This window comes from Trichogramma pretiosum, unplaced genomic scaffold (genome assembly GCF_000599845.2).
Source record: "Trichogramma pretiosum strain Unisexual culture from Peru unplaced genomic scaffold, Tpre_2.0 scaffold7, whole genome shotgun sequence".
In the NCBI taxonomy this organism is placed as follows: domain Eukaryota; kingdom Metazoa; phylum Arthropoda; class Insecta; order Hymenoptera; family Trichogrammatidae; genus Trichogramma; species Trichogramma pretiosum.
The window spans coordinates 2,978,919-3,005,405 of record NW_019641639.1 but is presented as its reverse complement, the minus strand read 5'-3'; the positions used below and the strand labels follow the sequence as shown (position 1 = coordinate 3,005,405).

General features: G+C 44.1%; 2 protein-coding genes across 2 annotated transcripts in view; both read right to left on the bottom strand.

The window, feature by feature from the left end:
* Positions 1 to 2,502: 2,502 nt before the first annotated feature.
* On the bottom strand, positions 2,503 to 3,887 carry LOC106648562 (coiled-coil domain-containing protein 43). Its single transcript, XM_014365519.2, has 3 exons — positions 3,579 to 3,887; positions 2,898 to 3,307; positions 2,503 to 2,816 (listed from the first exon to the last, which is right to left on the bottom strand). The coding sequence occupies exons 1-3, from the start codon at positions 3,765 to 3,767 to the stop codon at positions 2,744 to 2,746; spliced, it is 672 nt and encodes a 223-aa protein (XP_014221005.1). The 5' UTR covers positions 3,768 to 3,887; the 3' UTR covers positions 2,503 to 2,743.
* Positions 3,888 to 4,564: 677 nt separating this feature from the next.
* Positions 4,565 to 26,487, bottom strand: part of LOC106648626 (probable serine/threonine-protein kinase dyrk2) — an 84,346-nt gene continuing 62,423 nt past the window's right edge. Inside the window, exons 3-8 of the mRNA XM_023459573.1 lie at positions 20,791 to 20,991; positions 8,222 to 8,967; positions 7,997 to 8,135; positions 7,603 to 7,918; positions 7,397 to 7,526; positions 4,565 to 7,334 (exon numbers count right to left, since the gene is read on the bottom strand). Coding sequence (XP_023315341.1) covers positions 6,677 to 7,334; positions 7,397 to 7,526; positions 7,603 to 7,918; positions 7,997 to 8,135; positions 8,222 to 8,967; positions 20,791 to 20,991 — 2,190 coding nt within the window. The 3' untranslated portion in view covers positions 4,565 to 6,676. The remainder of the gene's footprint in view (positions 7,335 to 7,396; positions 7,527 to 7,602; positions 7,919 to 7,996; positions 8,136 to 8,221; positions 8,968 to 20,790; positions 20,992 to 26,487) is intronic.

Sequence of the window (26,487 nt, the reverse complement as noted above, 5' to 3'; positions counted from 1 at the left end):
CTATTAAAAGTACTATAGATTTTATGCGAGGTTCGTTTGTTTACATACACCGCCATAAATAAAGAAAAGAAGGTCTTATGTTTGAACATTGAATTATTAAATTTATAATTCTTATTATATTTCTTACTGTTATGTTATAGTGACAGCGATTGTAAGGGCCTTGCAAATGATCATCTCATTAAATTCAGTCCACATTAAGCTAAACGAACAATGATTGGTTTTCCTAATCAAAACCTTAATAATTAATCAATGATCATACGAAAAAGTAATTATTAGTTTACGTTCTGTATAAAATAAATACCATTGAATTGATAAGATCTTATTTGCAAGGCCAGTTTATATGAAATTCATTTTGTCTGACATGGTCAGCTGTGGTATGATGAAAAAAAATTTTTTTTTGTATTTATTTACATTTTTGAACATGGAATTTTGATTGATTTTAAGTTTGTATACCATTCACGCAGATCAGTCACGAACGATATAAAAGTAGTTTTGTGTGAAATCTGGTCTCACCGTAGCCATCATAATAAAGAAATTCTTTTTTTTCTTAATTCAGTTTGTTTTTTTTTCTATCGGGCACGCCGTATTAGCTCTTACGACATAGGTTTAGTAATTTTGCCAAGAAATAAGTAAACTTAATTATCACGAAAAAAAGTACTTTAATAAATTGGTAAAATTTACTTCCTACGTTGATTGTGTAATGACCAAATTACGATTCTTTTCAAATTTTTCTAGAAACTTTTACGTATTGCATTTCAATTTTAAGAAACAGAGTAGCTAACGTGCAATATGCAAAAGTTCTCTAGTATAGATATACTTATGTAAAAAAAGAAACTTTGCAGCAAAGATTTACTTAAGGAAAATTGTATAAAAATTACCATTTTTAATATTATCGTTGTTATTATATTTACCCCAAGGTAAAATATTTCCGGCTAAGTGCGACAACGCGTAAATATGATTTAAAACGAGGTGTGTACGAGTCTCCGAAATTGTTGTCACATCTAAATTATTCTCCTTATCGGTTTGAAAGACAAATAAGCGACTTTTGCAAATAGCTATTTTTGTAAAAAAAAAAAACTACCAAACATCAACATTCAATATCTGTCGCTACACAATTTACTCTAATGCGTCATATCTCTGAAACTATGTGTCAGTGTAAAAAATAGTCACTTATATCTTGTATTTTTACTTCTTATGCATATGAGCATTCATGTTTCACGGTAGGGTGAATAATATTTGAGGTGAAAAAATTAACGCTTTTCATGTTGCGTTAAAGCGTCAAAGCCGGTCTTAAAATGGTATTTTTGCGTTTCCTTCTTTATAATTTTTATTCTGTTACGATTGTAAACTCGAAATAGAAAAAAAATTAGTTATGACTTTGTGACATGTCAATAATAATATATATTTTTCGTTTAATATTTTATTAATATCTTTTATGCTTTAACTTTATTGTATGAGTATTTCATGCACAGTCCCATCCACGCTCTATCCTTTTTCCCCATGGAATTTATTTATTTTACTTTCATTTCAATATATTTCAATTAAATTATAATGCAGTATATATTCAATCGAATGAACTTTTTTTTTAAAACAATATAAGGAGTAACTTCACTTTTTACCATCGGTTTTTCATACAGCAAAATCAAGAGCCAAATCATTTTACGCGAGAATACGAAAGATGAGATGCAAATAACTCATATAAATAAATTGTCACATAACAGTATTCTAAAAGGTATAAAATATATGTGTAAAAAGATGAAAAAAAACTTATTTATAAGTAATGTAAAAATGTATGTACTTGATTAGAGAAAAAAATTAAGATCTTTAAATTAAAAGAAAACAAACACTGATTGCTGATGGAAAAATGCAGTATAAATAAGACTATATTCGCTTTGCGTTAATAGACAAAGATTTAAATATGAAAAATAGTTCATTTTTTCAAATGTGACTTGGTAAGTCTTAGCACATGTATGTTCTTTACCTATGATTATATAACGATGTCTAAATAGTGAAAAACAATTTTAGATTTTATACATTATGCTAAAAAAATGTGTGACAGTATTAAAAGAAAGTTTCAAGTGTGAAGAAAACTGCTGAGTGAGAAAAAATTAAAGCAACTTTGAGAAGGCTGAGTATGTAAACACCTAGTTAGATTGACAAGTTAATGAATCATATTCAAAACATGTTAATGAATCGTATAATCGTGTAATAAAAGGTATTTTGCAAGTAAGCTCAAGTATTTTTATTCATAATCCAATCCCTTTTCTTTAAATTTCCAATAATTTTATTAATCGTTAGTAAGAGATATAAAAAAAAATCAAATGAAATTAAAGTTATTATTGATAATAAATACAAAAAAAATAATAGTATCCACTGAATTAACAACCTACTATTAAATGTTATAACAAACTAAACATAATTGTAAATCCTAACATGTTCACATTGAAAGCATACAATTAGGCTCACACAAGTAATTGGCATGTTTAAAAAAATATGCTTAAATATAGTTGCTATGTGACTTGTTTGTATTTGACATCTAAACTCATGTGAGATAAGTTTTAATGCTATTGTACATAATGTTGGCATTGATTTACAAAATGTATATCACGGAGATCATTATAAAACACAATAAGAATACAATGACTTTATAAAACAATTAAAATTGGTATATATCAAGAGAAACGCAATAGCATTTCATGGTAAAGAAACTTAATAAAAATGACACCTTTGGATCAATTTGATGCTACCTTCTTCTCTCTCCTTTAACAGTTTTACGTTTTTCTTTCTTTTCTTCCTTCATTATTTTCTGTTTTTCTCTGAAAAAAAAAATGAATCGATTGAAATAATTTTCTAAGATGTTTTTTCTAAGGTATTCTAAAAACAAAATTTTTAGATACCTGTCTTCTTTATCCTTTTCTTTTTTCTTCATACTTTCAAGTTTAGCTTGTTCTCTTCTCTCTTTTTGTGCTTGAATTATGTTGGCAACGTTTGTATTCTTTTCTAATCCAGAACTACCACCTCCACCACCGCCACCTTCTTCAACATAATCACCGTCGCTTTCGTTATCATCTGACATTTGACTGTATTGTGCTAAAATTGCATCTCGAATTTTTTTGTCCTCCTCTGTGTAATGATTTTTGTGTGAGGTAGTGGCAAGACTTTGAGATTCAAGCAAGCGGGCCAATCGCACATCAACATCCTCTTTTGGTGTATTATCAACTGGAGTTTCTATTGGTTGATTCATTTTGGCCCATGCTTCCAAAATTTCATTTACATGTTTGAAAATATTCTCTGCAGTAGCTTCATTCTAGAATAACACAAATGCAATTGTTAGTATAGATTCTATTATTCCAGAGCAATGGATATTAAGCAACACTACTGATTGTCAAATTTGTAAATAAATCTTTAAAAATAACAAAAATAATTTTCAAAATCGGTGAACAAGCTATTGAATGATTTGAAAACAATAACAAAACACAAAATAGTGGAAATTTTAAGTCAACTCGAAGAAGACAAAGAATTGGCATATTAACCTGCTAGCACCCACGCGTAAGTGTTTACTGTACGAGTATACATACCGTGGCGCCGGAGAGTAACGACTCGAGCCCTTCTCTCTTCTCGTCGTCGGATTCATCGTCCTCGAGTATGGAGCGTATGTAACTACTGAAGACACTCTCGTCGACCTCCAACTCGCCGAGTTTTGTGTTTAACCAGCTATCGAAATTATTATTTTCACCGAAGCTGACAGATTCGGTAGCGACCGCCATCGCGACGACGACGACTCTCACTCTCTCGCCTCTTTAGGTTATGGATGCAAGCATATGACTGCGAAATCGATGTGTGTATATTTATAAATCTCAGCCGTGGGGTTTTGAGAGAGGTAACTTGCCACTGCTGATTCCTATTTCAACGGCACAAGTTAAAGAGCGTCTGCTAGGAATTTTTCGATCGAGCGCTAATGCCCTCTTTGGCCAGTAGGAAGTACTCAGAAGGACGGTAAACATGTAATGGTTTTCCATAGAATCGTGCCGTTTAAATCTGCTGTAAATATTTGTTCATCACGAAATCTCATGATTTTTTAAATGCTTCGGTAAACTAAAAAAATTGTTTTTTTAATTGTATTGACACTAATTAAATAGCTATCGATGTCAATGTAAGTTTACACGCTGAATCTCGTGCATGTCTCATGCAATCGGTAAACTCTCGAATATTTATCAGAGAAAATGTTTTTTTCCGTCTCCATAATTAAATTAAATTGTAAAACTTATAAATTTAAAGCTACATTGCTGACAGTGGTCCAATTAGGTGCACTCATCCGAAGATTGGTCATTTTTGAGGCGTGCAGCAGCAAATAGTTCCTGGGATTGAGTTCTATTTATAACAGCGATTGTCTGAGGTATAATCTCACAATACTCATGCACAAGTTAATAATATCTTATTTAGCACAATCAAAAGTAATTAATTAACATTAACCATCATAAGTAGAAACTCAGACTTGGCTCCTCAACTGTAATGGGTAAACTGATTACAAAGGAAATTGGAGGTAAAAAAATTATCACAATCGTTTCTGTTCGATCAAAAAAGTTTGTTTTAATATATTTTAATTTCACACATTCCATAATATCAATATACACATGACATAAAAATTTGAATGTTAATTCTTCGAAAATGCATACACAGTGTAAGCGTCCATTAAATGGATCGTCAGTAATGGTGAATGAAAATATTTGCATACGCTTAATTTTAAATATATTTACACACGAAAAGACGACAAGTACTTATCATTCTCCATTATATACGTACGTAATACACGAGTTCGCAAGAATGAATATTCATGAAAATGAGGCTTGGGAGGACAAAGACGAAACGTTTGTTAAGCTAATAAATATATTAAAAAACGCAATGTAAATGAAAGTTCTATAAGATGCAATAAATGATTTATTAGAGCTAAGCGATGCTGCTCACTCATGAGTATACGCGCAGACTTTTTGTGTTCCGCTGAACATCCTTTAATTCGCAGACTTTAAAATCGATTCCGTTTCATTGTTTTTTTTTTCGTCGTCGTCGAGCTTGTGCTTAAAGCCGAGGAACGCTCTTTATTTATCACCCACGCGAGCGCGTTACGCACAGTATACATGATCGTTGTTAAAAATTGTAACACGCGCAAGGTATTTTTTTTTCTCTGCTCCCAAGAATGTCTATGTATAATAATTACAGTCGTAGTGCTGGCAGTAAAATGCCATGCTCTCGAAAGCATAACAAAATAATATTCATTCATATGTATATTATTTATATGTTTAATAACTTACAGGTTGTATGTTCGTACATGCTTAATTTAACCGGGGGTCTTAATTCAACGAAATAATTAAATAACCGTACGTAGTTAATGAGGCGGTATTGAAATAACTTAAATTTTAATGACCGATGAAATATTTGATGAAAACGATGTTACTTTTATCGCTTTCTCGTCGTCATGATTTCAGTGTTACTATTTAATATTATTATAATCCATAATTATTCTCAATTATATCAAGAGATCCAAGTAAGACAGTGGTAGTTTAATATCACAATAAGACTACTCAGGCCTCGCGCGAAAAAACGGGGTCATATCGATTACGAAAGATTAATCCACTGGGAAATAACCATCAATTTAATTAAGACTTATCTTATTATAATTAGACTTTTTTCACTGATAATCAATGTGTATTATATATACATATTTGTATATATATTTCATTACTTCATTTATGTATATTTTATGTATTTTGTTTTCAGGAGTCATCAACAGAGACGGCGAACTTTTTGCCAAATTCGTCTAGCGTTAAAATACTTATTATACTATATAATGGGGGCGCGAGCACGCGCTTGGTCAAAAAGTTCTCTCGTCCCTCCCTACAGGCGACGCGATCATAATTGCGATATAAGCCATCGATTATTCGATTTACTCACGAAGCGAGCAAACGACAAACGTCCTGGCTCGCAGAAATACTTATCTCTCTCAACGCCGTCAACTATTTATTCGTATAATAATTTATAGAAATTCTCACACTTACAAAAAATCACACGCCGAATTTAGACTCAACGTAAAAGATTCGTGTATCGTATTGTTGCACTAAAGCTTGGATCGACATACATTATACACACGACAGTCGGACAATTAGCCTAACTAAACACTAGCTGCTTGATCGCTTTCGACAATTTTTCTTTCCTTAATTTTCTCATCGCGCGACCGCAGCGCCCGCAAACAAACTCGCACGCGAGCCAGCCATTTTTTTCATCCAGCGCCTAATTTTCCGCGGCAAACGAGTCCTTGTTCCGATGACAGGACTCGTGTACGTGCCACAAAAGACGACTGCGCTTTACCGTTATGAATATCGTTATCTTTATTAATATTATTATTAGCGTCAATGCACGAAAAAAAGAGACGAAACGAAGACCAAAAGAAAGGCGAGCAGGCGCAATGCGATTCCTCTTCGTCCACGATAGCATAGAATTGAAATGAACAGTCTTGATCAAAGCCTCGCAGCTCGCTCGCATCGACGCAGCACGCGCGCGCGCGTCTCTAATATTTTGTTCAACAAAGAGGCAACAAAAGTTTTCAACAATCGTATTTACGCAAGCTCGGAGCTGCAGCGGCGCGCTTCGGCGTCTAAAAATGGCTAGCCCGCACCCGACTTCAAGAGAGTATGTGCGGCAGAAACGTGCCGGAGTCGTCGAGGCTCGGCTCGAGGTTGGTAACGATGTCGCCCGTCGAGGCGTGCCTCGAGCTCGACGACTGCGAGCCCGCGGCGAGTGCGTGACTGGACGAGCCGCCGACGCCGCTCAGCTTGCTCTTCACGAGGTTGCTCTGATTGCTCTGGCTGCTCTGATTGGTCTGGGTCGATCCGTTGCTGGTCGCCACCTGGGCCGACTGGCTGAGATCGTTGCTGCTGTCGGTCGTGTCCAATCCCGAGATCTTCGAGGCGCACTTGCGATTCCGGTAGAGCCGGTAGAGCGCGTAGAACTGCTGCTCCGCGTGGTCGTCGACGCTCGTCTGCTGATGCTGCTGCTGGCTGCCGCTGTCGACGCGCTGTCGTCGGGCCGCCGCGTTGACGCTCGGCACCATGCCGACGCTCGTCGAGACGACGCTGCTCGTCGCTCCGGCCGTCTGGCCGTGACTGGGCTGATTCTGGTCGACGACGAGGCCCGAGCTCACCAAGCCGCTGCTGCTGCCCGTCATCGACATGCTCATCGTCGTCGACGAGGTGGACAGCTGATGCGAGGACGAGGAGCCGGCCAATAGCCACTCGTGGTTCATCGCCTCGTCCGGACTCATGCGCTTTTTAGCGTCCCATCTGCAAAAACGTGTATGAGTATCGACTGACTCTCGTTGGAATATGCTCAATTGGTTACTCACTCGAGGCATCGACTGACGAAATCGACGAAGAGCGGATCCCTGCACTTGAGGGCCAACGCGACCGACTTGCTTGCCGGCCTCCTTTTCTTACCCTTGCTGTTGGTCACGCAGCGAGGTTGACCCTTTGAATCTGCAGAAAAACGAGAGGAAAAGAGAAACTAGTTGTCGTGATTTGATCGTCGTATAGTCAGTATAGTATTACTCACCGAAAAAGAGCCTGCGCCTCGAGGCGTGATTGATGACGTTGTCTGGTGGCTTGCCGAGCACCTCCATGATGCAGGCCAACTGCTCGACCTCGTTCTCGCCAGGAAAGAGCGGATAGCCGGTGAAGAGCTCGGCTAATATGCAGCCGAGCGACCACATGTCGATCGGCGTGCCGTAGGGAAGGCCGAGTATCACCTCGGGACTGCGATAGAAGCGCGACTGTATGTAGGTGTAGACGCGCTGGTGGCTGTAGCACGACGAGCCGAAGTCGATGACCTTGATGGAGCTGCTGCCGCGCTGCTTCAGCAGTACGTTTTCCTGGCGAAAAAAAAATCGTTTTTATATAAAAAATAGTTTCTAACGTTTGTCGCTCGATCGTTGCGTCCCAACACTTACGGGCTTGAGATCGCAGTGGATGATGTTCTCACGGTGCAGCAGCTTCAGACAGCTCACCAACGAGCTCGCGAATCTTCGAATCAGGCTCAAGCTGAATCCCTGGTAATTGTTCTTCTTGATGAGCTCGTACAGATTTAAGCTGCACACAAAATAAAACGACGAAATTGTAACAGATTTTATATTAGGTAGAACTAGTACAAGTATATAGTGAAAAAATCGTCGTACCTCATAAGCTCGAAACTGATGCAGAGATGATTCCTGAAGTAAAAGTACTCGAGCATGTGTATGACGTTGTGCGAGTTGTTGGTCTCCTTGTCCTTCTTCCGGAGATGGTCCAGTATCTTGACCTCGATCAGGGCCTGATGATGGAAGCGCTTCTTGTTGCGTATGATCTTGATGGCGACGTTGTGGCCGGTCTTGTGGTCCAGCGCCCTGATCACCTGGCCGAAGCTGCCCTTGCCGATCACCTCCATGATCTCGTAGCGATAGGAGATGTGGTCGTGCAGCACCTTGTTGTAGCTGCCGTTGTCGTCGTCGTAGCCGCCGTTCTGGGCCGCTCCCTCCTCGCCGTGTATCTTGCAGGCCGACAGACCGAGATACCAGATCTCCGAGTACTTCTCGATCTCGGTGCGCTCGAACTCGGTCAGTTTCGAGCCGTAGTACTTCATCGCCTGCTCGGGCGTCATCGGGTATCGCTTGCCGCTGCCGCCGCTGTTGCTGGTGGTGGTGGTGCTGTAGGCCGTGCCGTCGGTCGTCGACGTCGTCGTCGTTTGCGCCGTTTGCGACGTCAACAATTGACCGGTGCTGTTGCTGTACGGATTGTCCTGCAGTTGATGATGGTGATGATGGCCACCGCCGCCGCCCAGTCCGACGATGTGGTTCGCGTTCGCGTTGTTGACGTTGTTGTTGTCCGAGGACGCGCGGTGGTGATCCAGCCGCAGGGTCTTGGAATTGCCGAGGCTCGGCAGTACCTGCGAACGTGATGAAAAAAAAACATCGTGTTATTATAAATTGTACAGACAGGCGTGTTTCTGCGGATTTTGCTTTTAATAAGGATACACTATGTACTATAATTTTCCCGATGAAAAGTCGGGGGAATATTACTTTTATCATCGAAAACGCTTATTAGCGCACACACGTACTTTCTCGGTAGAGCGGCATTAATTCGTAGAATATATAATACGAGCGTGCGGCTCCGTCGGCGTTGTATACCGAGAGCTGCGACGACGACCGAACGCCGCCACCGCGCCTGTATTATACGATTTTGTTTTCCATTCGCGTGTCCTACGGGCATTATGAATTCAGAGGGTTGCTTCTCTCTTTCTTTTCTTTCTCTCTCTCTAGAAATTGGCATGGACTTTTTTTATGTGTTTGTGTATGTATGTTGTGCGAGTGACGACCCACAGCTCGTATATATAGGCTCGGAAATTGCGGAAAGCAATGCTGCCTGCCTGCCACCTTCGTCTTTTATACATATCGATTCGATGCGTATCTACGCTCCTATGGGAGAAATTACGCTCCGAGGTTGTTGTTTTTTTTTTGGTTGTTCGCGAGTTGTCGAGGCTCTTTTGCCGATGACGCGCAAAAATTTTCTCTTTCTTTTATATTATTATTATATATATTTTTCGTGTACATAAACGATCGTTGTCACGCACACACATTGTCGAGCGACACACGCGAAAATCATCAAACGACTGAGAGAGAGAGAGAGAGAGAGAGAGAGACACGTACTTACGACGAATGCTCTACTCTCTGGATTTATATATTTGCAAAGAAAGAAAAGAAAAATGGTCAAGGTTATATTACGTGCAGCTCGAGCGCGAGATGCACAGCACCACTACAGAGAGTCGCGCGCGAAGCATGTACTCGGAAACGTCGATCAAACGGGCGAGCGAGAACGCGCGTAAACGCATTTTTTCTTTATTTCTCGGTACAGTCATTATTATTTATAAAACACACTTTTATACATATCGACGAGATATACGCGTCCATTGAGAGAAAGAGAGTCAAATGTACGTGTGGTATAGCGTGTAATACGACGTCGAGAGAGAGAGATACGCACAGTCGCGTGCATAATTGACGCGCGCATGCAATCGACGCTCTGCAGCAGCAGCTATCGTCAAGCATTAAAATTGCAAAAACCGTTTGCGAAATTATCCGCTCTCTCTCTCTCTCTCTCTCTCTCTCTCTCTCACGGACGGATGTAATTCGAGTCGTGCGTGTGTATGGGTGTGCTTTTACGATGAATTTGTCGCCGCCGCCGCGCGCACGCTTCGCCTTAACAGCACGCACGCACATAGACAACTTCATCCATCTCTCGGCTTATTAAATCTCTCTCTCTCGCTCTCTTTCTCTAATATATCTATTAGCTCTCGCATCTGCGAGTTGAGCGGCTGGGGCTTGTGCATTTACATAATACGCAGCGCGTAGTTTTCTTTTTCTCCGAGATTCTGCGCGTGCTGTCGTTTATTATTATACACTGGTCGGTATAGTAAACGACTCGATAATTGTCATCCGGGGTAAAATGAAGCCGGCGCTTTAATTCACAGAGAGAGAGCGAGGACGATTTTCCAATTGTAATTAGCGAGCGTGCGTATTATATCGACATTCGCATTGTGTAAAAAAAAAGTCCGAGGCAGTGGCAGTGCAGCATCGGTGGTATATATATAAACGACTCGAGCTGCAACGCAATTTCCTCGCAGTGAAAACAACATAATCGAAATGCGGGTAAAGAGCAAAAAAGAAAAAAGTCGAAGAAAAAGTGCTTATGTTTCAAGGCATGCTTGAATACACACACGGCCGTATATAACAGATAGCCAGCGAGAGAGCCGCGCGCTAAAGGAAAAATCATGTCGGGCTCTGAGTAAAAGTTTCAACATTTGTTTTCCTCGATCCATCTCTCTGTGATGTGTCTCGCGAGGTACGCACTTGGGAAAAAAGCTGCGTAAAGCAGCAGCTAACATATAGGCGAGAGAGAGAGAGATGATCTTGACCCCTTTTTCCGCTTCTCGCAACGAGGTCGGAAAAGTGCGTGTGTGTATGTGTATGCGAGTTGCAAGCAGCAGCTCGCGTGAATTATGCACTCTGCCAAGTGGATGAGAAAATTAATTGAGCGACTACACGTTTAATTATAAAACGCGCGACTGACCGGCTGCTGTCAGCTCTCTTATCACTGCGCCTCGGGAAAGAATTGTGCAAGCTACGCAGCTCGAGCGAGCTTTTAATACGTATATATATTCTCTTTTCTCCTTCTCCATCGAATTTCAATTGATTTATTTATTTTTTTTTCTTTCGGACTCGATTGACGGACGTAGCGCGGAGCAGCTTCGTAAATAGGTAAAAAGACAATGTAGGAGTAATGATGCAGGCTGTCAAGACGAGACAATAGGCCAAGAAGAAGAAGAAGCGAGCTTGCGAGTGGACGCTTATGCAACGCACGAATCATTTTGACATGCCGTCCATATAGATCGCGCCTTAACTCGACACGTATAGGTAGTATACAACAATAACAATATTATGATGTATAATATAATACACAAGGTATGTGAAGCAGTCGTCGTCGTTGCGAGTGGACACTACTATATGCATCGATTTATGCAGGCCAGCAGCTCTCCACGCCGCTGCGCTGCGCTGCCATTATTCGTTTCCTATTGTTAAAGTGTACGATACGTACGTACCGAGGCTAAGGATACATTTACACGCATGCGAGCCGCGCGTCGTGTTTAATTACGAAGGAATGCCCGCAAGGCTTTGCGTAACGATATATATACCAAGAGTCCATGTATCGTACAGGCGAACATAATGTAATGCGAATATAATGTTTTGAAGGGAAAAATCGCATCTTATCGAGCGAGAGACACGCCCACCAAAAAGCTCGCAAAATCACTGCCTCGGATATCTCTTTCGATTTAGTTTCTTACTGTCGCTGATCTGGCTCGCACGCACAGAAGCAGCTGAGCTGTTACAGTGTATAGTTGCACGTATTATTTCACGCTCGCGCAAGATCGCTAGGTCGCGTCTCTCTATATACGGGGCAATTACAGCGTGCAATATCGCATTATCCTTGTACACAGTGCGTATACGTACGTGCAGTAACGTCTCGCGGATCGCGTTACCAATTTCTCGGATACAGTTTTTTTTCTTTTCTATACACTACGATATCTATTCAATTCTCTCCGATGCTGCGTCACATGTAGTATATTTATGAGCTCGTCGCTCCGGAGTGCAAAATTTTCACCCTATATATTCTTTCTCGCACCTGAGCCTGGATATTTTATAATATAATAGTCGATAACTGGTATAACATTATCACGAGTCCGCGTCTCTAGCGCTTGCGATTACGACGATGAGAAATTATTGCGTCAAGGTGGAGGTCGATTGAGACTCTATCTATATACGCTTCTCTTCTGCTCGCTCTGACACGGGATCGGGAAATTGAAAGCCCATTAACGTACACGCGTATATAGCAGAGCGGAGAGTTCACATGCGCGAGATGACGCATCCCACGCGCACGTGTGTGTGTCAGCGAGTAGGCGGCCAATATATGTATATTGAAAATTTCCCTCCGAGTGCACTTCTTTGTCGAATACAAAGTATAAAAGAGAAAAGAGGAGAGATAAAAAGTCACTTACAGCAGTCCATAATATTGATGACCTCTCTCTCTCTCTCTCTCTCTCTCTCAGTCTTCTCTCTCAAAAGCCGAGAAGAAGAGAGCTTGAGTTTCTAAAGGTCAGCTGTTTGAAATAATGTACGTCTGTGCTGCATGCAAGAGAGCTTTCTGCGCGTCGTGTCGCGTCGCGCGCGCGTGAAAATGGGATAAAAAACCGTTATCGCGCGCGCCATGTGCACTTGACACTTTCGCCGCCGGGCCTAGGCTCCGAGCATGTTTTATAATAATAATAACAACAAATGAAAAAGTCAAAGTATTTTTCTCGCGCGACTGGAAAATTTCCGTGTCACGAAGATCTCCGTACTCGATATCGCAGCTTTCAAGTATTCAACACGAACACGTAAAAGTTTGTAAGATTAATTCGGCAATAATCCAAAAATGTAAGTATAGCGTAGTTGTCGGGGAGGCTGACGTTGAGATTCACGTATTCTCGGTATCTTGCGAGAATTAATATTATACGTGACACACACACGCAGGCACATCGAGTGCGTACATACGAGGCGTGCGCAACAAGTTGAAGAAAATATAATTCCATATTCTCAACGGCGCAAATAAACGTTAACGGTAAGTCGGCAATGTGCGTCATAAACAAAGCCCGAGCTTGAGCCCATAAGCACGAGCCGCTACGAGAATCAATTGCTTTTTGCATGCGCGCGTGCGTATTATATATTAACTCCACCGAGCTCGTATCTTCTACATACGTATATAATATATATAGGGACAACAGCAGATCGGTTCTTGCTCGTCCTCGTCGTATAACTAATCCGTGCGCGCGCGGCTCTGCGCGGCTAACAGGTTGAATAAAAAAAAAAAACACCGCACACACAGGCCGTGTATATAGTGTGCCAAAGGCAATTAGCGCCGCGCGTGATTGGCTCGCGTGTCTCAATTGTCCGTCTCGGGCTAGAGAGAGATGGATAGAGAACGTGTACATTTATATCACATATATATACAGCACCGAAGCCAGAGCTGGGGGGTGCAGCCGCGATGATAATGGCCTTTCACTCGCGCGCGCGCGGATAGTGTTCCCACGCGCGCCACCATCAGCTGCCTATATATTCGCATGTTCGCGACCGAAACGTCGACGACACTCGATCCTGCCTGCCTAATTCTCTCTATTATAATATTAAGCGATCGCTCGAATATACTCACGTGTTTATAATAAAAGATCCCTGCCGAGCGACGATCGCGCTCCTTTTTTTCATTTGCCCGCATGTGTACGCACGAACGAGGGCAACCGAGCGAACGAGCGAGCTTGTTATTACGATCGGTGCGAGAAAAAAAGTCAGCGTGACGACGTTTAAATCCAATCGATCCAATCGTCCTTTCTGCAAACGGATTTACAGGCAGTGCGGTAGTGTGCACTCGAAATCAACACAGGCTATTCCCGAAAGTATATAATACACGAAAAAGTGAAAACATCGTGTAAAAGCTTTATCTTTATGTTTCCGTGCGTCCAAAATAAAGCCATTATTTGGCCCAAATGGGGAATGCATAAACGCTGACAAAAATTGCGTATACGAATAAAAAGTAAATTCCGTAAAAATGCTCCCTCGATCTGTCGCGCGCGTTCGAGTCACGCAGACAATATGATAAGTATAACGCCGAGCAGTGGCAAACGATCGCGCAGGATGTTATGTCTGACTAATTGCAAAAGGCATATACGCGCACGAAGATAAGAACGAACACACACGCATACATTCGTACACATTGTGCACCGTTATTTTCAGTCAGCTGTGCGCGAGCTGCTGCTGGCATTTCCAGAGATATAATGTGGCGCGCGGCGAGAGCCAACTTTTCGCCGTAACCATTATCAATTACTGTTTTACAAGGCAATAACTCCTTCTTTCTTTCTCTCCCGACGACGAGTAAGCACGAGCTCTCCTCTGTATATAGTGAATTATTTATGAGGCACGCGACGACGAGGACGACAAGGAGCTCTATATATACTACGCGATGGTAGCGAGCAAGGCAGCCACCCGCGACCGACTTTACAAAAGGCGAGCACTCGGCGAAGAAAAAAGCGGCACAGTTTTCTTGTGCCGCTGTACAGGATTGCGCGAGCTCGGCGGCTCACGCACGTGTGTGTGTGTGTGTGAGTAACTGGCGCTAAAAAAGAAACGGAGGCAATTGCAATGCCTTCCGTGAACTCGAGCAGCTTATAAGTGACGATTACTACTACTACGAGCTCTGCTGCTGCTGGTCCGATGACGACGACGACGACGACGACGACTACGTGAGCTGCTGTTATTCGGTGAAAATATATGTCAGAGAGCCTAGTAGCTGTAGCTAGCTCGAGGTTTTTTTTGCTGCTGCTGCTACAGCCGATGACCCTGATCTTGATGCACGCCTCGCGTCTTTTTAGCAGCAGTGGCGACAACAACAAAGCCCCCTCTCTCTCTATCTCTTTGGGAGCGCAAATGAACTTGCGGATGATCGGCTTGGCGTTGGCTGTTAATCGTCGTTCGCTTCAATTAAGCCATTCCAATTGTTTTCCCATATAGCCTACATACATGCTTACACGAGGCTGCTGCTATAGGCTATATAGAACTGCAAATCACACGCGGACGATCGTCGTCGTGTGTTTACATCCTCGATTTCCCGCTTTTTAACCCAGATACACGGCGGTACAGGCATTGTACACACGTATAGGTATAGTCGCATTGTACGTACCAACGCGCGCATAGCCGCGCACTACAGCGGCGTAGTAATATACAATAGAAAACGAAAGTTTTTCGCTGCGAGAGAGAAAGAAGCTCGCGCATATTCCGCCATTATATGCAATGTGCCGCGTGTGTATGTATACCGTACCTACGGCCGACGTAATAATAATCTCGACTCGCGGTGCGCGCATAGCAGCGGCGATAGGGGCCCAATCGCGCTCGTACACATGTGCGCGTAATTATACGACTACAGCCGCAGCGGATACGAATCCGTTGTACCGGAACGACTATGTGTACGTATAATACGCCTAAGTACCCTCGAACTCTGAGCCGCGTACATATAGGATATATGCAGCGAGCTCCGTCTTATTATTATACACACACACACACAAGCTGGCCTTTTTTATTGCGCGAAATTACTTTGGGAATTTTAATTCGAGACGTTGAAAACGATATTACTACGTGTACGTGTAGAATTAAACGTTCACGGGGGGGCCTAGAGAAAAAAAGCGTATGTATTATCCGTAAAACCCATAGCGCTCGCGAGTCGCGTCGAAACTATACATGCAAATATTTTTTTTCGTTGTCGTTGCGCACGCGGGAAGTCACGCTCGAGCCTTCCGGAAGTGCGCCTGCAGCAGGTATACGTATTGACGTGTGCGCGGGCCGCATCGTCGCGACGGCAGGGCGAGTCAATACACTCGACGAGTAGGAGAGTATTTAAGCCCCGAGCGAGAATATTCACGAGTCTGCTTTTCTTATATGCGTATACAGTACAACGCGTCGCATCGCGAAAAGCTTTCGATCTGGAGTATAGCGAGATCAAAGCGACACACGGTATAACACGCAACGTTTCTATAATCGCATCTCATACTCGGCCGGCCGTAATCAAAAGCTCGAGTGGCCGATCGAGCGCGTACACACACCGTACCGTATACATACAGTATATTATAATATCGGAGAGCCGCGCGCCGAGGAGTTAATCTCCGGCCCCTATATATACATGTACGATACATATAACGCGGCTCATTGCCTCGGTCAATTACCGCTTCTCTCTGTCGTCGTCGTCGCGTCTCTCTACGAGCTCGGGGCTTCAATCGAGGTATATAAACATACATAGTGTACGTCGGCCGATGATAGGCCTGATCCTCGTTGACAGCTGCCGACGCCGACGCTGCGCAAAAAGCGAAAGCGAAAAAAAAACAAAAACTTTCTCTCTCTCTCGTGCAGAGTGAGACTACGTATAACTATATAGTGTACGGCTAGCTCCAGAGAGAGAGAGAGAGAGAGACGACAACGATCACAACACAACAAGAGAGAGAGAGAGAGAAGACAACGACGGCCAATTGATTGCCGCGGCTGATCGGTCGATGCGACCGTGATCGCGGCGCATACATGTATAGCCGAAGCCGATCTTTTACATAATGCACGCCGCGCCGCGAACTTTCACCACCACCATTACCACCGCCGCCACTTGACGCCCCGTTAACGAATGTATATATAGAGAGAATACAATACGAGCCGACGATACGTCGATCTTGTTATCGACCATTGATGGCAATTATTATCATTCGCGCGCGAGCTCATGACCCCGACTTTATACACCGATACATTGTATGCACGCAGGAATATGATCCACGAAGATATGTACCGCGGCTACCGCAGATCTGTGGAAAGATAACGGATCACAATCCGCGGGGACGAGTCGTCGTGGCCGGGGATCGGCACATATTACCTTATATTTTATATTATAATATGCATAAAGCTCTGAAATCCGAACGCGCGCAATATTGGCTTTTAGCAAATCGCGAGCGAGGATCATGACGATGCTATTGAAAATATATATCACGAGCGGTGCACTGCGGCACAATATTTTTACGAAATCGATCCGAATAAAGGAGTAGGTGAGCTGCTCCTCATAGATACTCGGGACCAGGGGTCGATCGGTGGGTCTTTGTTGTATCGCAGCAGTATGTATAGTGACGACGGATAATGTATGATTTTGTGTACAGGCAATACATAGTCAGTCGCAAGTAGTCGCGGAATAAATTAAAATCTCCTCGACTCGTTCCACTTTCGCAATAATAAGGGTTACCTATGATAATGCCGATGCCTCGAGCCACCACAACCTCTCTCTCTCTCTCTTACTCCGAAATCGATATCGATCTTTAAATTATGTGTAAAAAGATACTCGGCGATATGTGTATGTGTAAGCGAGGCAATGAACCGGAGAGAAAAGTGTGCGTTCTGGCTTACCAGCTACGGAGTCGTTCCTTTGTTTCAATGTGTGCGTTAACCGTACATACATGTGAGAGTGCTGCACCGCGAGAGTGCACAATAGCGAGTCCCGAGATTCGTAACGATCCGCGCGTCTATATATACTCGACAGCTATACTCGGTCACTGCACCGCGTCTAGTGCAGCAGCTGTGCCATGGCGCAGCACTGGGTTAGCTATATTCCGCGATGTATAGCTATATAGATCGCACGCGAGTGCTTACCGTGTGATGCGCCACACACACAAACGACGATCGCATAGTCGCGCGACGATGACGTACTTGACACGTTTTCTTCGCGGCTACACACACACATAATGTGTAGAGAAAGAGGAGCTTCTTCTTCGCGCTCGGTAGTATGAATTCCTAGGCTCGCGCATCAGACGTACTGCGCAGCAGCTTCTTTATAATAAACGCTACACACGACACACAATACGCACTCATTATCCGCGCGGAAAAGCGTACCCTAATTTTCAATTTTTCCCTATTCTCCGCGATAAGAAGCCACGAGCCGAGGCACTTGTCACGATTTCGATCGTAATTTATCTCTCGTGCAAGGCGCATAAAATATGCAATGCATATGTATACGTACTATATAAAAACACAAACATGCGTGCACGAGGCGCGCCTCGCAAGCTATATATACACGGAGCAGCCGCTGCCGCCGGTGTCGATGACCCAGCGTCGCACCGTGACCTTCCTTATAACGCGAGTGTACATATATGCAACAATATATAATAGCGATCGCCACTACTATTCACTCGCATGTATATATATATGTAGCGTATTGTATGCAAACCGTATACGTATATACCTCGAGCTACTCCCAGCGCATATGCATGCATGCGTGTAGCAGCAGCAGCAATTGCGATCTTTATATCGCACCGTTGCAACGTTATCGAGCGCGTCGTCGCAGCTTTGAGCGTTTTTCGCGCGCACGATTCGAAATAATCCATATTCATCATTACGATGCCGCGCAGAGGTGGCGAGAAATCGATTTCAGCGCGATTCGGTGGATATATCGCCTAAGGACTTTATAGCCTTGCAGCAGAACAAAAAAGTCCATTGTGCAAGTGATCCGCACGCAGATAAATAAATGAATATCGATATATTTTCTACGTGCCACTGCTGAGTGCGGTGACAATTAGATGCGCGACGCTCGTCGATACATCTCTCGACGATTCGCGCGCGGCTAATCAGGCCTGCAGCGCAGCAGTCGGATAAATTTTTGCGCGCAGCTTTCGCGCGCTACTACTACTGATATATATATATACGTGGCTCGTCGATGCATTATTGATATAAACTACGCCGCTGTTGCTGCAGCTGTGCACATGAGTGTGTGTGCAGCCATCAGTCCTCTATGGCATTTTAGAAAGTTAACTCGCGCGCACGCTCAGTCACCTAATTGCGCCTTACGTAAGTCGCAGAATACAGAGAGCTATATAGCGAATGTCTCTCTCTCTCTCTCACTCTCTTGCTCGTATATGCACAATATACATACTATATTAAACTGGCTGCAGCTACTCGCGGTAGCTGAATGTTCATCCGATTCGCAGCCGATCGCTATCTCTGCGATCTTCGTCGTGCGTTGCGTATATAATGTAGTAGTAGTACCTCTACCTCGCGCGAGCTTTAATTTTTTTCTCCTCGTTTGTCGTATACGACTACTATATATAGTACTACACGCTTAGAGTCGCAGCTACATCATCTATACTCGCTTATAAAAACCTCAAGGTATCGAATTTCCTTAGTTTTTCGCAAAGTAGCTACGAGCTCTCGCCGGGTTCATACGTAATATTATAATATATTTCGAGATCGACGACAATGATCGTACACATAGCTCCTATACACTCCTTAGCTACTGCCCCCTTATTTACGTTGGCGTGCTAAAACGATTATCGTCCGCGTGTCCCGTTAGACAGAGAGATGCGCAGCAGCAGCAGCATCAGCAGCGAGGAGCTTTTTCTTCTTCTCCGCATGAGCTCTCCGTACCTGCGCGTATGAGCAAATATAAATGCGGTGATGCGGTTGCGAGCAGAGTCCGAGTGAATTACGTTACACTATAATGCACAGGAGTTTCGAGATATTCTATTTGACCTGTACTCTCGTACACGCCATATATAATAATAATGATGATAATACATACGTAATGACGATATCTCCGTGTGGAGATCCTCGCTGACCGGGATTTAAATTACTTGGCGTATATCATAAAAAAATGACGATCATCCGCGCGCGCGCGCTCGATGAGATGCGTAAAAAGCCAATATTCCACGTTTGGTCCGATACCCTACAAATTCATCTCTCTCGCTCGGCTACATTATAACAGTCGTAAGATATCTGCGTATACACACGAGGTCTTGACCGAGAATCGCTGTGGCAGCTCTCGCATGAAAGTTGGTACGCGCGGGGCAGCTTCTTTTCTTTCTCTCTCTCTTTCTCTTCGCATTATCTTAACGCGTTTTTTCGCTCGTGATCGGCAGCCTGCAGCAGCAGCAAGCTCAGTGCATCTGCTGCTGCCGCACTCGCGCGTAAACCATATATTTAAAACCGGATCGGTAAACGACGATGAGCTCGGATTCTTAATTTCTTCTTTCTCTCTGGTTTTTTTCTTCGAGTCACCGTGTATAGTTTCAAAAGAGCGAGGAAAGAAAGAGCTCTCGAGTGTTTAAATGTATCGCGCGTTTATAAGCAGCACCGATTTCCACGATACACCTTTTTTCTTTTTTCTTTTTTTTGTTGTGAGCACGCTTGGGAAACGGTGAAAACGTTTTCTCTACTTCATGGTGTTTTTTTTCTCCCACCCCGTTGGCGTGTGGCCGGTGTGCTGGTGATGGCAATCGATGGACGCACACATTACAGACACACATTTTTTTGCCGCACATTCGACTGTAGGTGCAATATCGTTGCGCAAATGAACCGCACGTAAATGCAAATAGAGCAGATAGACTAAGACTACGACGACACAACACACCCTTGCGTCAGAGTCAAGTCGAATAGCTAATATGAAATTATGATATCATATACCTGCGAGCAGCGCAGAGTTATTTGTCTCGCTCGCTCGGCATCGTGTTTGTTTTAATTATCGGTAATTACGTTAATGGGCCGGGCGCAAAAAAGTGAATTGCGTAAAATAAATGCCAGTCGACTCTTATAATGTAACTCGACGATCATGCGATGATCCTTACCTCGCGATGCGCCTGTATCGGGGCGTTCTTGTTGCGGCCGACGTTGACGGAATTGCCGATGTTGGCCGAGAGCGAGGTGAGGGTGGCGCCGCCGCCCAGACCACCGCCGCCGCCGATGCTCTTAGCACTGGTCTTGTTGACGTGACCGCCGCCACCACCGCCGCCTCCGCCGACATCTTTGTTGTACAGCGTGCCGGGACTCTACGAATAAAAAAATAAAACGAAAAAAATCATTAACGACGACGATCAGACTCGTTTCATCGTAATTTAAAATAATAATATGCTGTATCATGATAGCCGAGCGCGAAGACGCGCCGCGCGGCACAAAAGGCACGTTTCAATGATATAATTGGCTCGAAAGCTCGGCAGATAGAGACAGAGAGAGATTGACTTGTAGAGCATATAGCTTTGTCGACAAGTAGCCGAGAGCGAGGAGATATACATAAGTTACTTGACGAGCTATTGACATATTTATATATTAATATAATGCGTACATAGCACACGAGGCGACGACGACGACCGACGACGATGACCGACGATGCGGCCGAGGAGCAGCGAGAGGGCAAAGGTTACATAGCTCTCTCTGTACTCGAGACCTAGCACGCGTGATATATTATAAATAAAGAGGAGAAAAAAACATCGGCCGATTGCAATGTGCATATTTGCTTTGCGTTGATAGTAGCCGCCGCCGCCGCCTCGGAGCTAGAGGTGCATACGGTACACGTCTTATGCATTTTTTGCGACGACGACGAAACAAAGGACACGCATCGTCGTATATATACGTGTGTATGTGTATACGTACGTGCCTCAGCAGCGAGCTCTGCTCGATAGATGCGACGTTATATAGCTACGTGTATACGTATTAATGCGCTCCTATCTAAATTCAAAGAGCCGAGAGCCGAGTAGCAGCAGCAGGCAACATTGTCGTCGTCGTCGTCGTCGTTAAACCTCAGCGGACCCCGAGGAGAGTGATATGCAGCTTTTCCTTCTCTCGCTTTTTATGTCCGCTATATACCTACATATATATAAATGCGCCTGCACTGTGCACTCTGCTTACGGTATACACACTACGTTTTCTTTTTGCCGAGTCGACGACGACGACGACTAGGAGAAGGTGGAGGAAAGAAAGAAAAAGAAAAAAAAGCTTATTTACGACTGGTTTGAGGTAATATTAACAGAAATTATGCCGACTTTACGAAGCTGGAATAAACAATGCCCCATGCTTGATTGGGAGGCATATATACTAGGCAACTAGAGAGAGAGAGAAAAGGCGCGCAACGTTGCGCAATGCACCTCGCGCGCGAGCCTCGTATAATATAGAGTTTTCTGTGTGCACCACCAAGAGAGTGCAGAGATCGCTACGACGACGACGACGACGACTGTTACAAGTACGCCATAGAGAGACAACGTATCCTTTCTTCTTATTATTGAAAATATATAAGCGTATGCGAGAGCTAGAAGTCGGTCGAAAAATTCCAAGCCACTGAGAGATAAGTTAATTTTTGCACGGGGAGCATGTACTGCGAGCACACACGCGGAATACCAAAACACCTCGCCGATCTAGACTAGGAGCTGATCTGCACCGATGGAATAAAAGGAAATGGGTGCAGCTTTTGTATATATGATTTGCCTATATTTTCGATCATATATATTGTGTGGCGGGGCACAAGCTGTACTGCGCTGTTTTATAATCTGTATGTGTATACGAATCCATAATGCAGATATAGACGCGCGCGCGTGTATAGTGCAAGGTGCGTCTCTCTCTCTTTCTCCGGGTGCGAGTAAAACGATTCGCTTTCTTGGAATCGAGACTCGTGTGCTGGTCCGGCAGCCTGCACGCATACATATACATTATTATATAAACACATATAGACGCACATCTGCGCGCGTGGATTTTTGCAGGGCGCGATATATAGAAAAGAGAATCATTGGTACATGTATATAATACATACGTATAGAGAACAGTAAGAGAAAGAGGAGGAGGAAACGGACGATGGATACTTTAGCGCTGCACAAGATTTTATTTGGCCCCCGAGTAGCACCTGCTGGTCTCGCTCATCTGCAGGCGCAGAGCCGAAAGGCAGCTGTTTCGGCGCCCGCGAAACAAACGCGCGCGGCCACTATATGCTGTATATTTTGCAGCACGCGCGGCGCTCTCGATTTTCGCCGAGAGAAGAAAGACAGAGAGGATCGAGAGGCAATTTTTCGTTGCGATGATTACTCTCGGTTTTTTTCATCCCCGTGTTGGTTTAGGGGCCGACTGCGAAACTGTATACAATTCCGAATACGAGTTCGGTGCGCGCCGCACCTAATGCAACGTATAGAAATAATATATTTTAATGTATCGAGTTACTATACTGCTAGGCTAAGAACGAGCTAGCATAGTAGAGCACGAAACTCCGCGTTGACCGAATATCCGCATACTGCAGGTAGTAATGACTCTTTCGAGGAGCACGAGAGGATTTTTTTAATTTCTCTCTTCGCGGCGCTTGAAAAGAATCTCATTTTTCGCTTCTTATTTATGTACGCGCGATACCCGAGACTCGTTAGCATCTAGCTCCTTTTTCTTTGCTTCTTCGTGATTATAAGAAAAAAAAGAAAAAAAACACACGTTTGGAAGACGCTCGAAAAGCTGTTCGAGGCTGGCTGGTTGGCGTCTCGTCGCCGATGAAAATTTGCGAGTTTCAGGTGGTATACAATTTGCGTACGTATAATCTGCCGACTGCGGCGGCGGCGGATGTGAGTCGGAAAAATTTCTGCCAGCAGATAAAAAGCCGCCGTGTGTTCGCGAACTCATTTATCGCGCGGCAAATAGACTCGTTTCGTACCCTTTTTTTTCGCGCGCGATTAAAGAAAAGCCAGGCGCTTTTCTCGAACCAGCTCGCCGCCGCCACGGCTGCAACAATGAGGATTGTTTTTTTTCTCCTCTTCTTTTTGTTCACTCGAGACTCGCACGCATGCAAATGTACGTACACGCGCACGATCTCTGTCTGTGCTCATGCTATATCAGCTGGATCATTGAGCAACTGCACATACATATGTACACGGGGCCGCGCGGGACGAGCGAGTCGAACGAATGGCTTGCGCAAATAAACACGAGAATTGCTATACATATTATGCAGCGTACAGAGAGAGAGAAACTGATTGATTTGGTCTTTCGGCCAGTGCACGAGCGATCGCATGCACATTATATAGCGGAGCGTTGGAGCAGCAGCTATACGGATGACTGATGGCCTTTTTTTGCTGATAATGCAACGACGATAATAGCGCTCGCTCCGGCTATACGTGTAAGAAACTTGCGTACGCACACTTTCTTTTTAGCTCGAGAGAGATTCTATACTCGAGACTCCGAGAGCGCGTCGATCATTTATAATTTGTGTGTGTGTCTTTCTTGTATATAGAAGCGTCCAATGCTGCTGGAGATTCGAGGCTGCAAAAATTGCTCCTATATATCGCATTCAAAACACGCGTACATATGCATCGCCGCTTGCATATATACACATAAAATACTTTCTGTGCAACGGTATCTTTGGACAATTTGCTTAGTTTTTCTTTCTCTCTCTCTCTCTTCTCCTTGAGCCGCTGCTGCTGCTGCTGTCTATTGTGATGACGCACTATATATCTTGTATATAATGTGTATGCGTCGTTACGCGTTCACTGAATGCCTGCTGAAAAGCGCGCGACGCGGCCCCCATTGAGCCGGAACACACTGCAGCAGAGGCGCGCGCAAGTACCTGGAGCAGCTCGTCTTAATCGGTGAAAGCTGCCGCCACCGCCGTGTCGAATAATAACGCCTATTCCAGATACATCCTAGATATATAACTATGGCGTGTATCGGGCGAGTAAAATATAGCTGTGCTGCAGTTCGCGTCGAGGATTTCAGCAAATATGTATATACAGGAAAGAAAGGAAAAAAAAGTCGTGCAGCCGCAGCAGTACTTAAATCTAGGTGTATCGTAACAAAAGCGAAAGAAGTTTACAAGTATGTTTGTTCTATTCTGCGTGTGTAAGTTTGTGTGTGTAATCTAGCACCGGTGATTCAGCGCGATCCGCGCTATATAGAAATTCAATCTCTGCTCGGCAGCAGCAGCATGTTTATATCTGCGTAAGAAGTACGCTGTATGTATATCCAAACGCGCCCTGTATATAAGTGTGGACGGACGCGGTATAAAATGCTGTAGCAGCCGCCGCCGCCGCTGGGCGCAATTTATTCGGTATACACATACGAGAAAACTCCGATCCTCGCGCAGTCGCTGCGTCTGTGTAATTTATTCTCGCTTATGCCGCTGCTGCTGCAGCACACGAATGCGTGTTATGTACGCGTTGCGTTTGGTCGAGTATACATACATACGCGCGTATAATTGCCCGACTCTTTCTCTCGCCTGCGCACTGTGTGCAGTAATGCACAAACACGTCGTTTCAGCTCTCTGTCTGTCTTTCTCTCTCGCACGTACCCTTTGAAATCTCTGTCTGGAGCAGCTTCTCGGGGCCGGGCAGACGACAAAAGGTGATTTTTCCGAGATGCGTGTATTATAATATGCTCTTGGCTCTCTGGCGTGATCCCAAATCTCTCAGCGGCGCGTCTTAGTACATATAATAATAATTGTGTGCAGTGTCCCTGCAGCTGCGCTCGCGTTCAGCAGCGAAATTTCCAGCCGACGTCGAGCGTTATTTATCAGCCACGACGACTACGACGTTGGTAGGTAGGTAGGTGGGTGGGTGGCGCTTATCGAATCTAATTAATTCCGCGCTCTAATTGCCACGGCGCGAGCAGCAGCATGTGCCAGCGACACAAGTTGAATGTGTGCTGGTGTTGTATACGATATACGCCCTCGCGCGCCGGAGCAGCGAAGAAAAGCCAGGCCACCGCGTGTGTGCAGTGCCTCGACATATATGTATAATGCACTCGCGCACTGCGTGAGTGTATAACTGACCTTCGAACCGTGACATTATACCGCGCGCGTACTATCTGGCTTCCTATTCCGCGTTTCCAGCAGTTATATAGCATGTACACGAACAACACGGCGTGTATCGAGTCTCTGACGAGCGAGCACGCGAATTGCCGCGCGCACAAAGATAATCTAAACTCTCGCGTGATACGTCTGCTGCAGCTGCATAGAGCTGCTGCCACGCGCTGATTGTTTCATCGCGCTCTCGGCTCAAAGAGACTTTTCTCGCTGCCTTTTTTTTTTTTACTCCATCGAGCAAGGTTGCTAATACTCGACACGCGGCTATACATGATTTTCCAATTTCCTCGCGCTTACCTCGTGTATGTGCGCAGCTGTAGATTTGTAAAATATACAAGTGACGCGTCAGCTAGCCCCGAGCCTTGCGCCTTACAATATATATAAGCTTGCGAGAGGTGAACGGAAAAAACCATACGGTGGTGCCAAACAATATGCGCATAATAAGTGCACATAGGAAGCTAATAATGCGCCGTACGGTTGTTGCTGTGGCTGCAACGATTGCCCCTACCACCTTCCTTTTTTACTTCGCTTTCAAAATCTAAAACTTTTGCGTCGCGCTTTCGCTCGGCGACTTGTATTATATATACCTGTGCATGCGCGCGAGCCGCCGAATAGTCATCTACACGTGTACTATCGACTGTATTACACAGTAGACGTATGCATTTGTTGATACTGCAGCCTGTGTGCTGCTGCACTTTCGCTTTTTCCAGCAGCAGCAGGACACACGAGT

What these genes read in the sequence shown, in the direction of transcription:
- LOC106648562 (XM_014365519.2), bottom strand. Translation starts at nt 3,767, where the DNA reads ATGGCGGTCGCTACCGAATCTGTCAGCTTCGGTGAAAATAATAATTTC. An exon ending in CGTTACTCTCCGGCGCCACG is followed by an intron (nt 3,308 to 3,578) that starts GTATGTATACTC and finishes GTGTTATTCTAG; the next exon opens with AATGAAGCTACTGCAGAGAA. An exon ending in GAAAAGGATAAAGAAGACAG is followed by an intron (nt 2,817 to 2,897) that starts GTATCTAAAAAT and finishes TTTTTTTTTCAG; the next exon opens with AGAAAAACAGAAAATAATGA.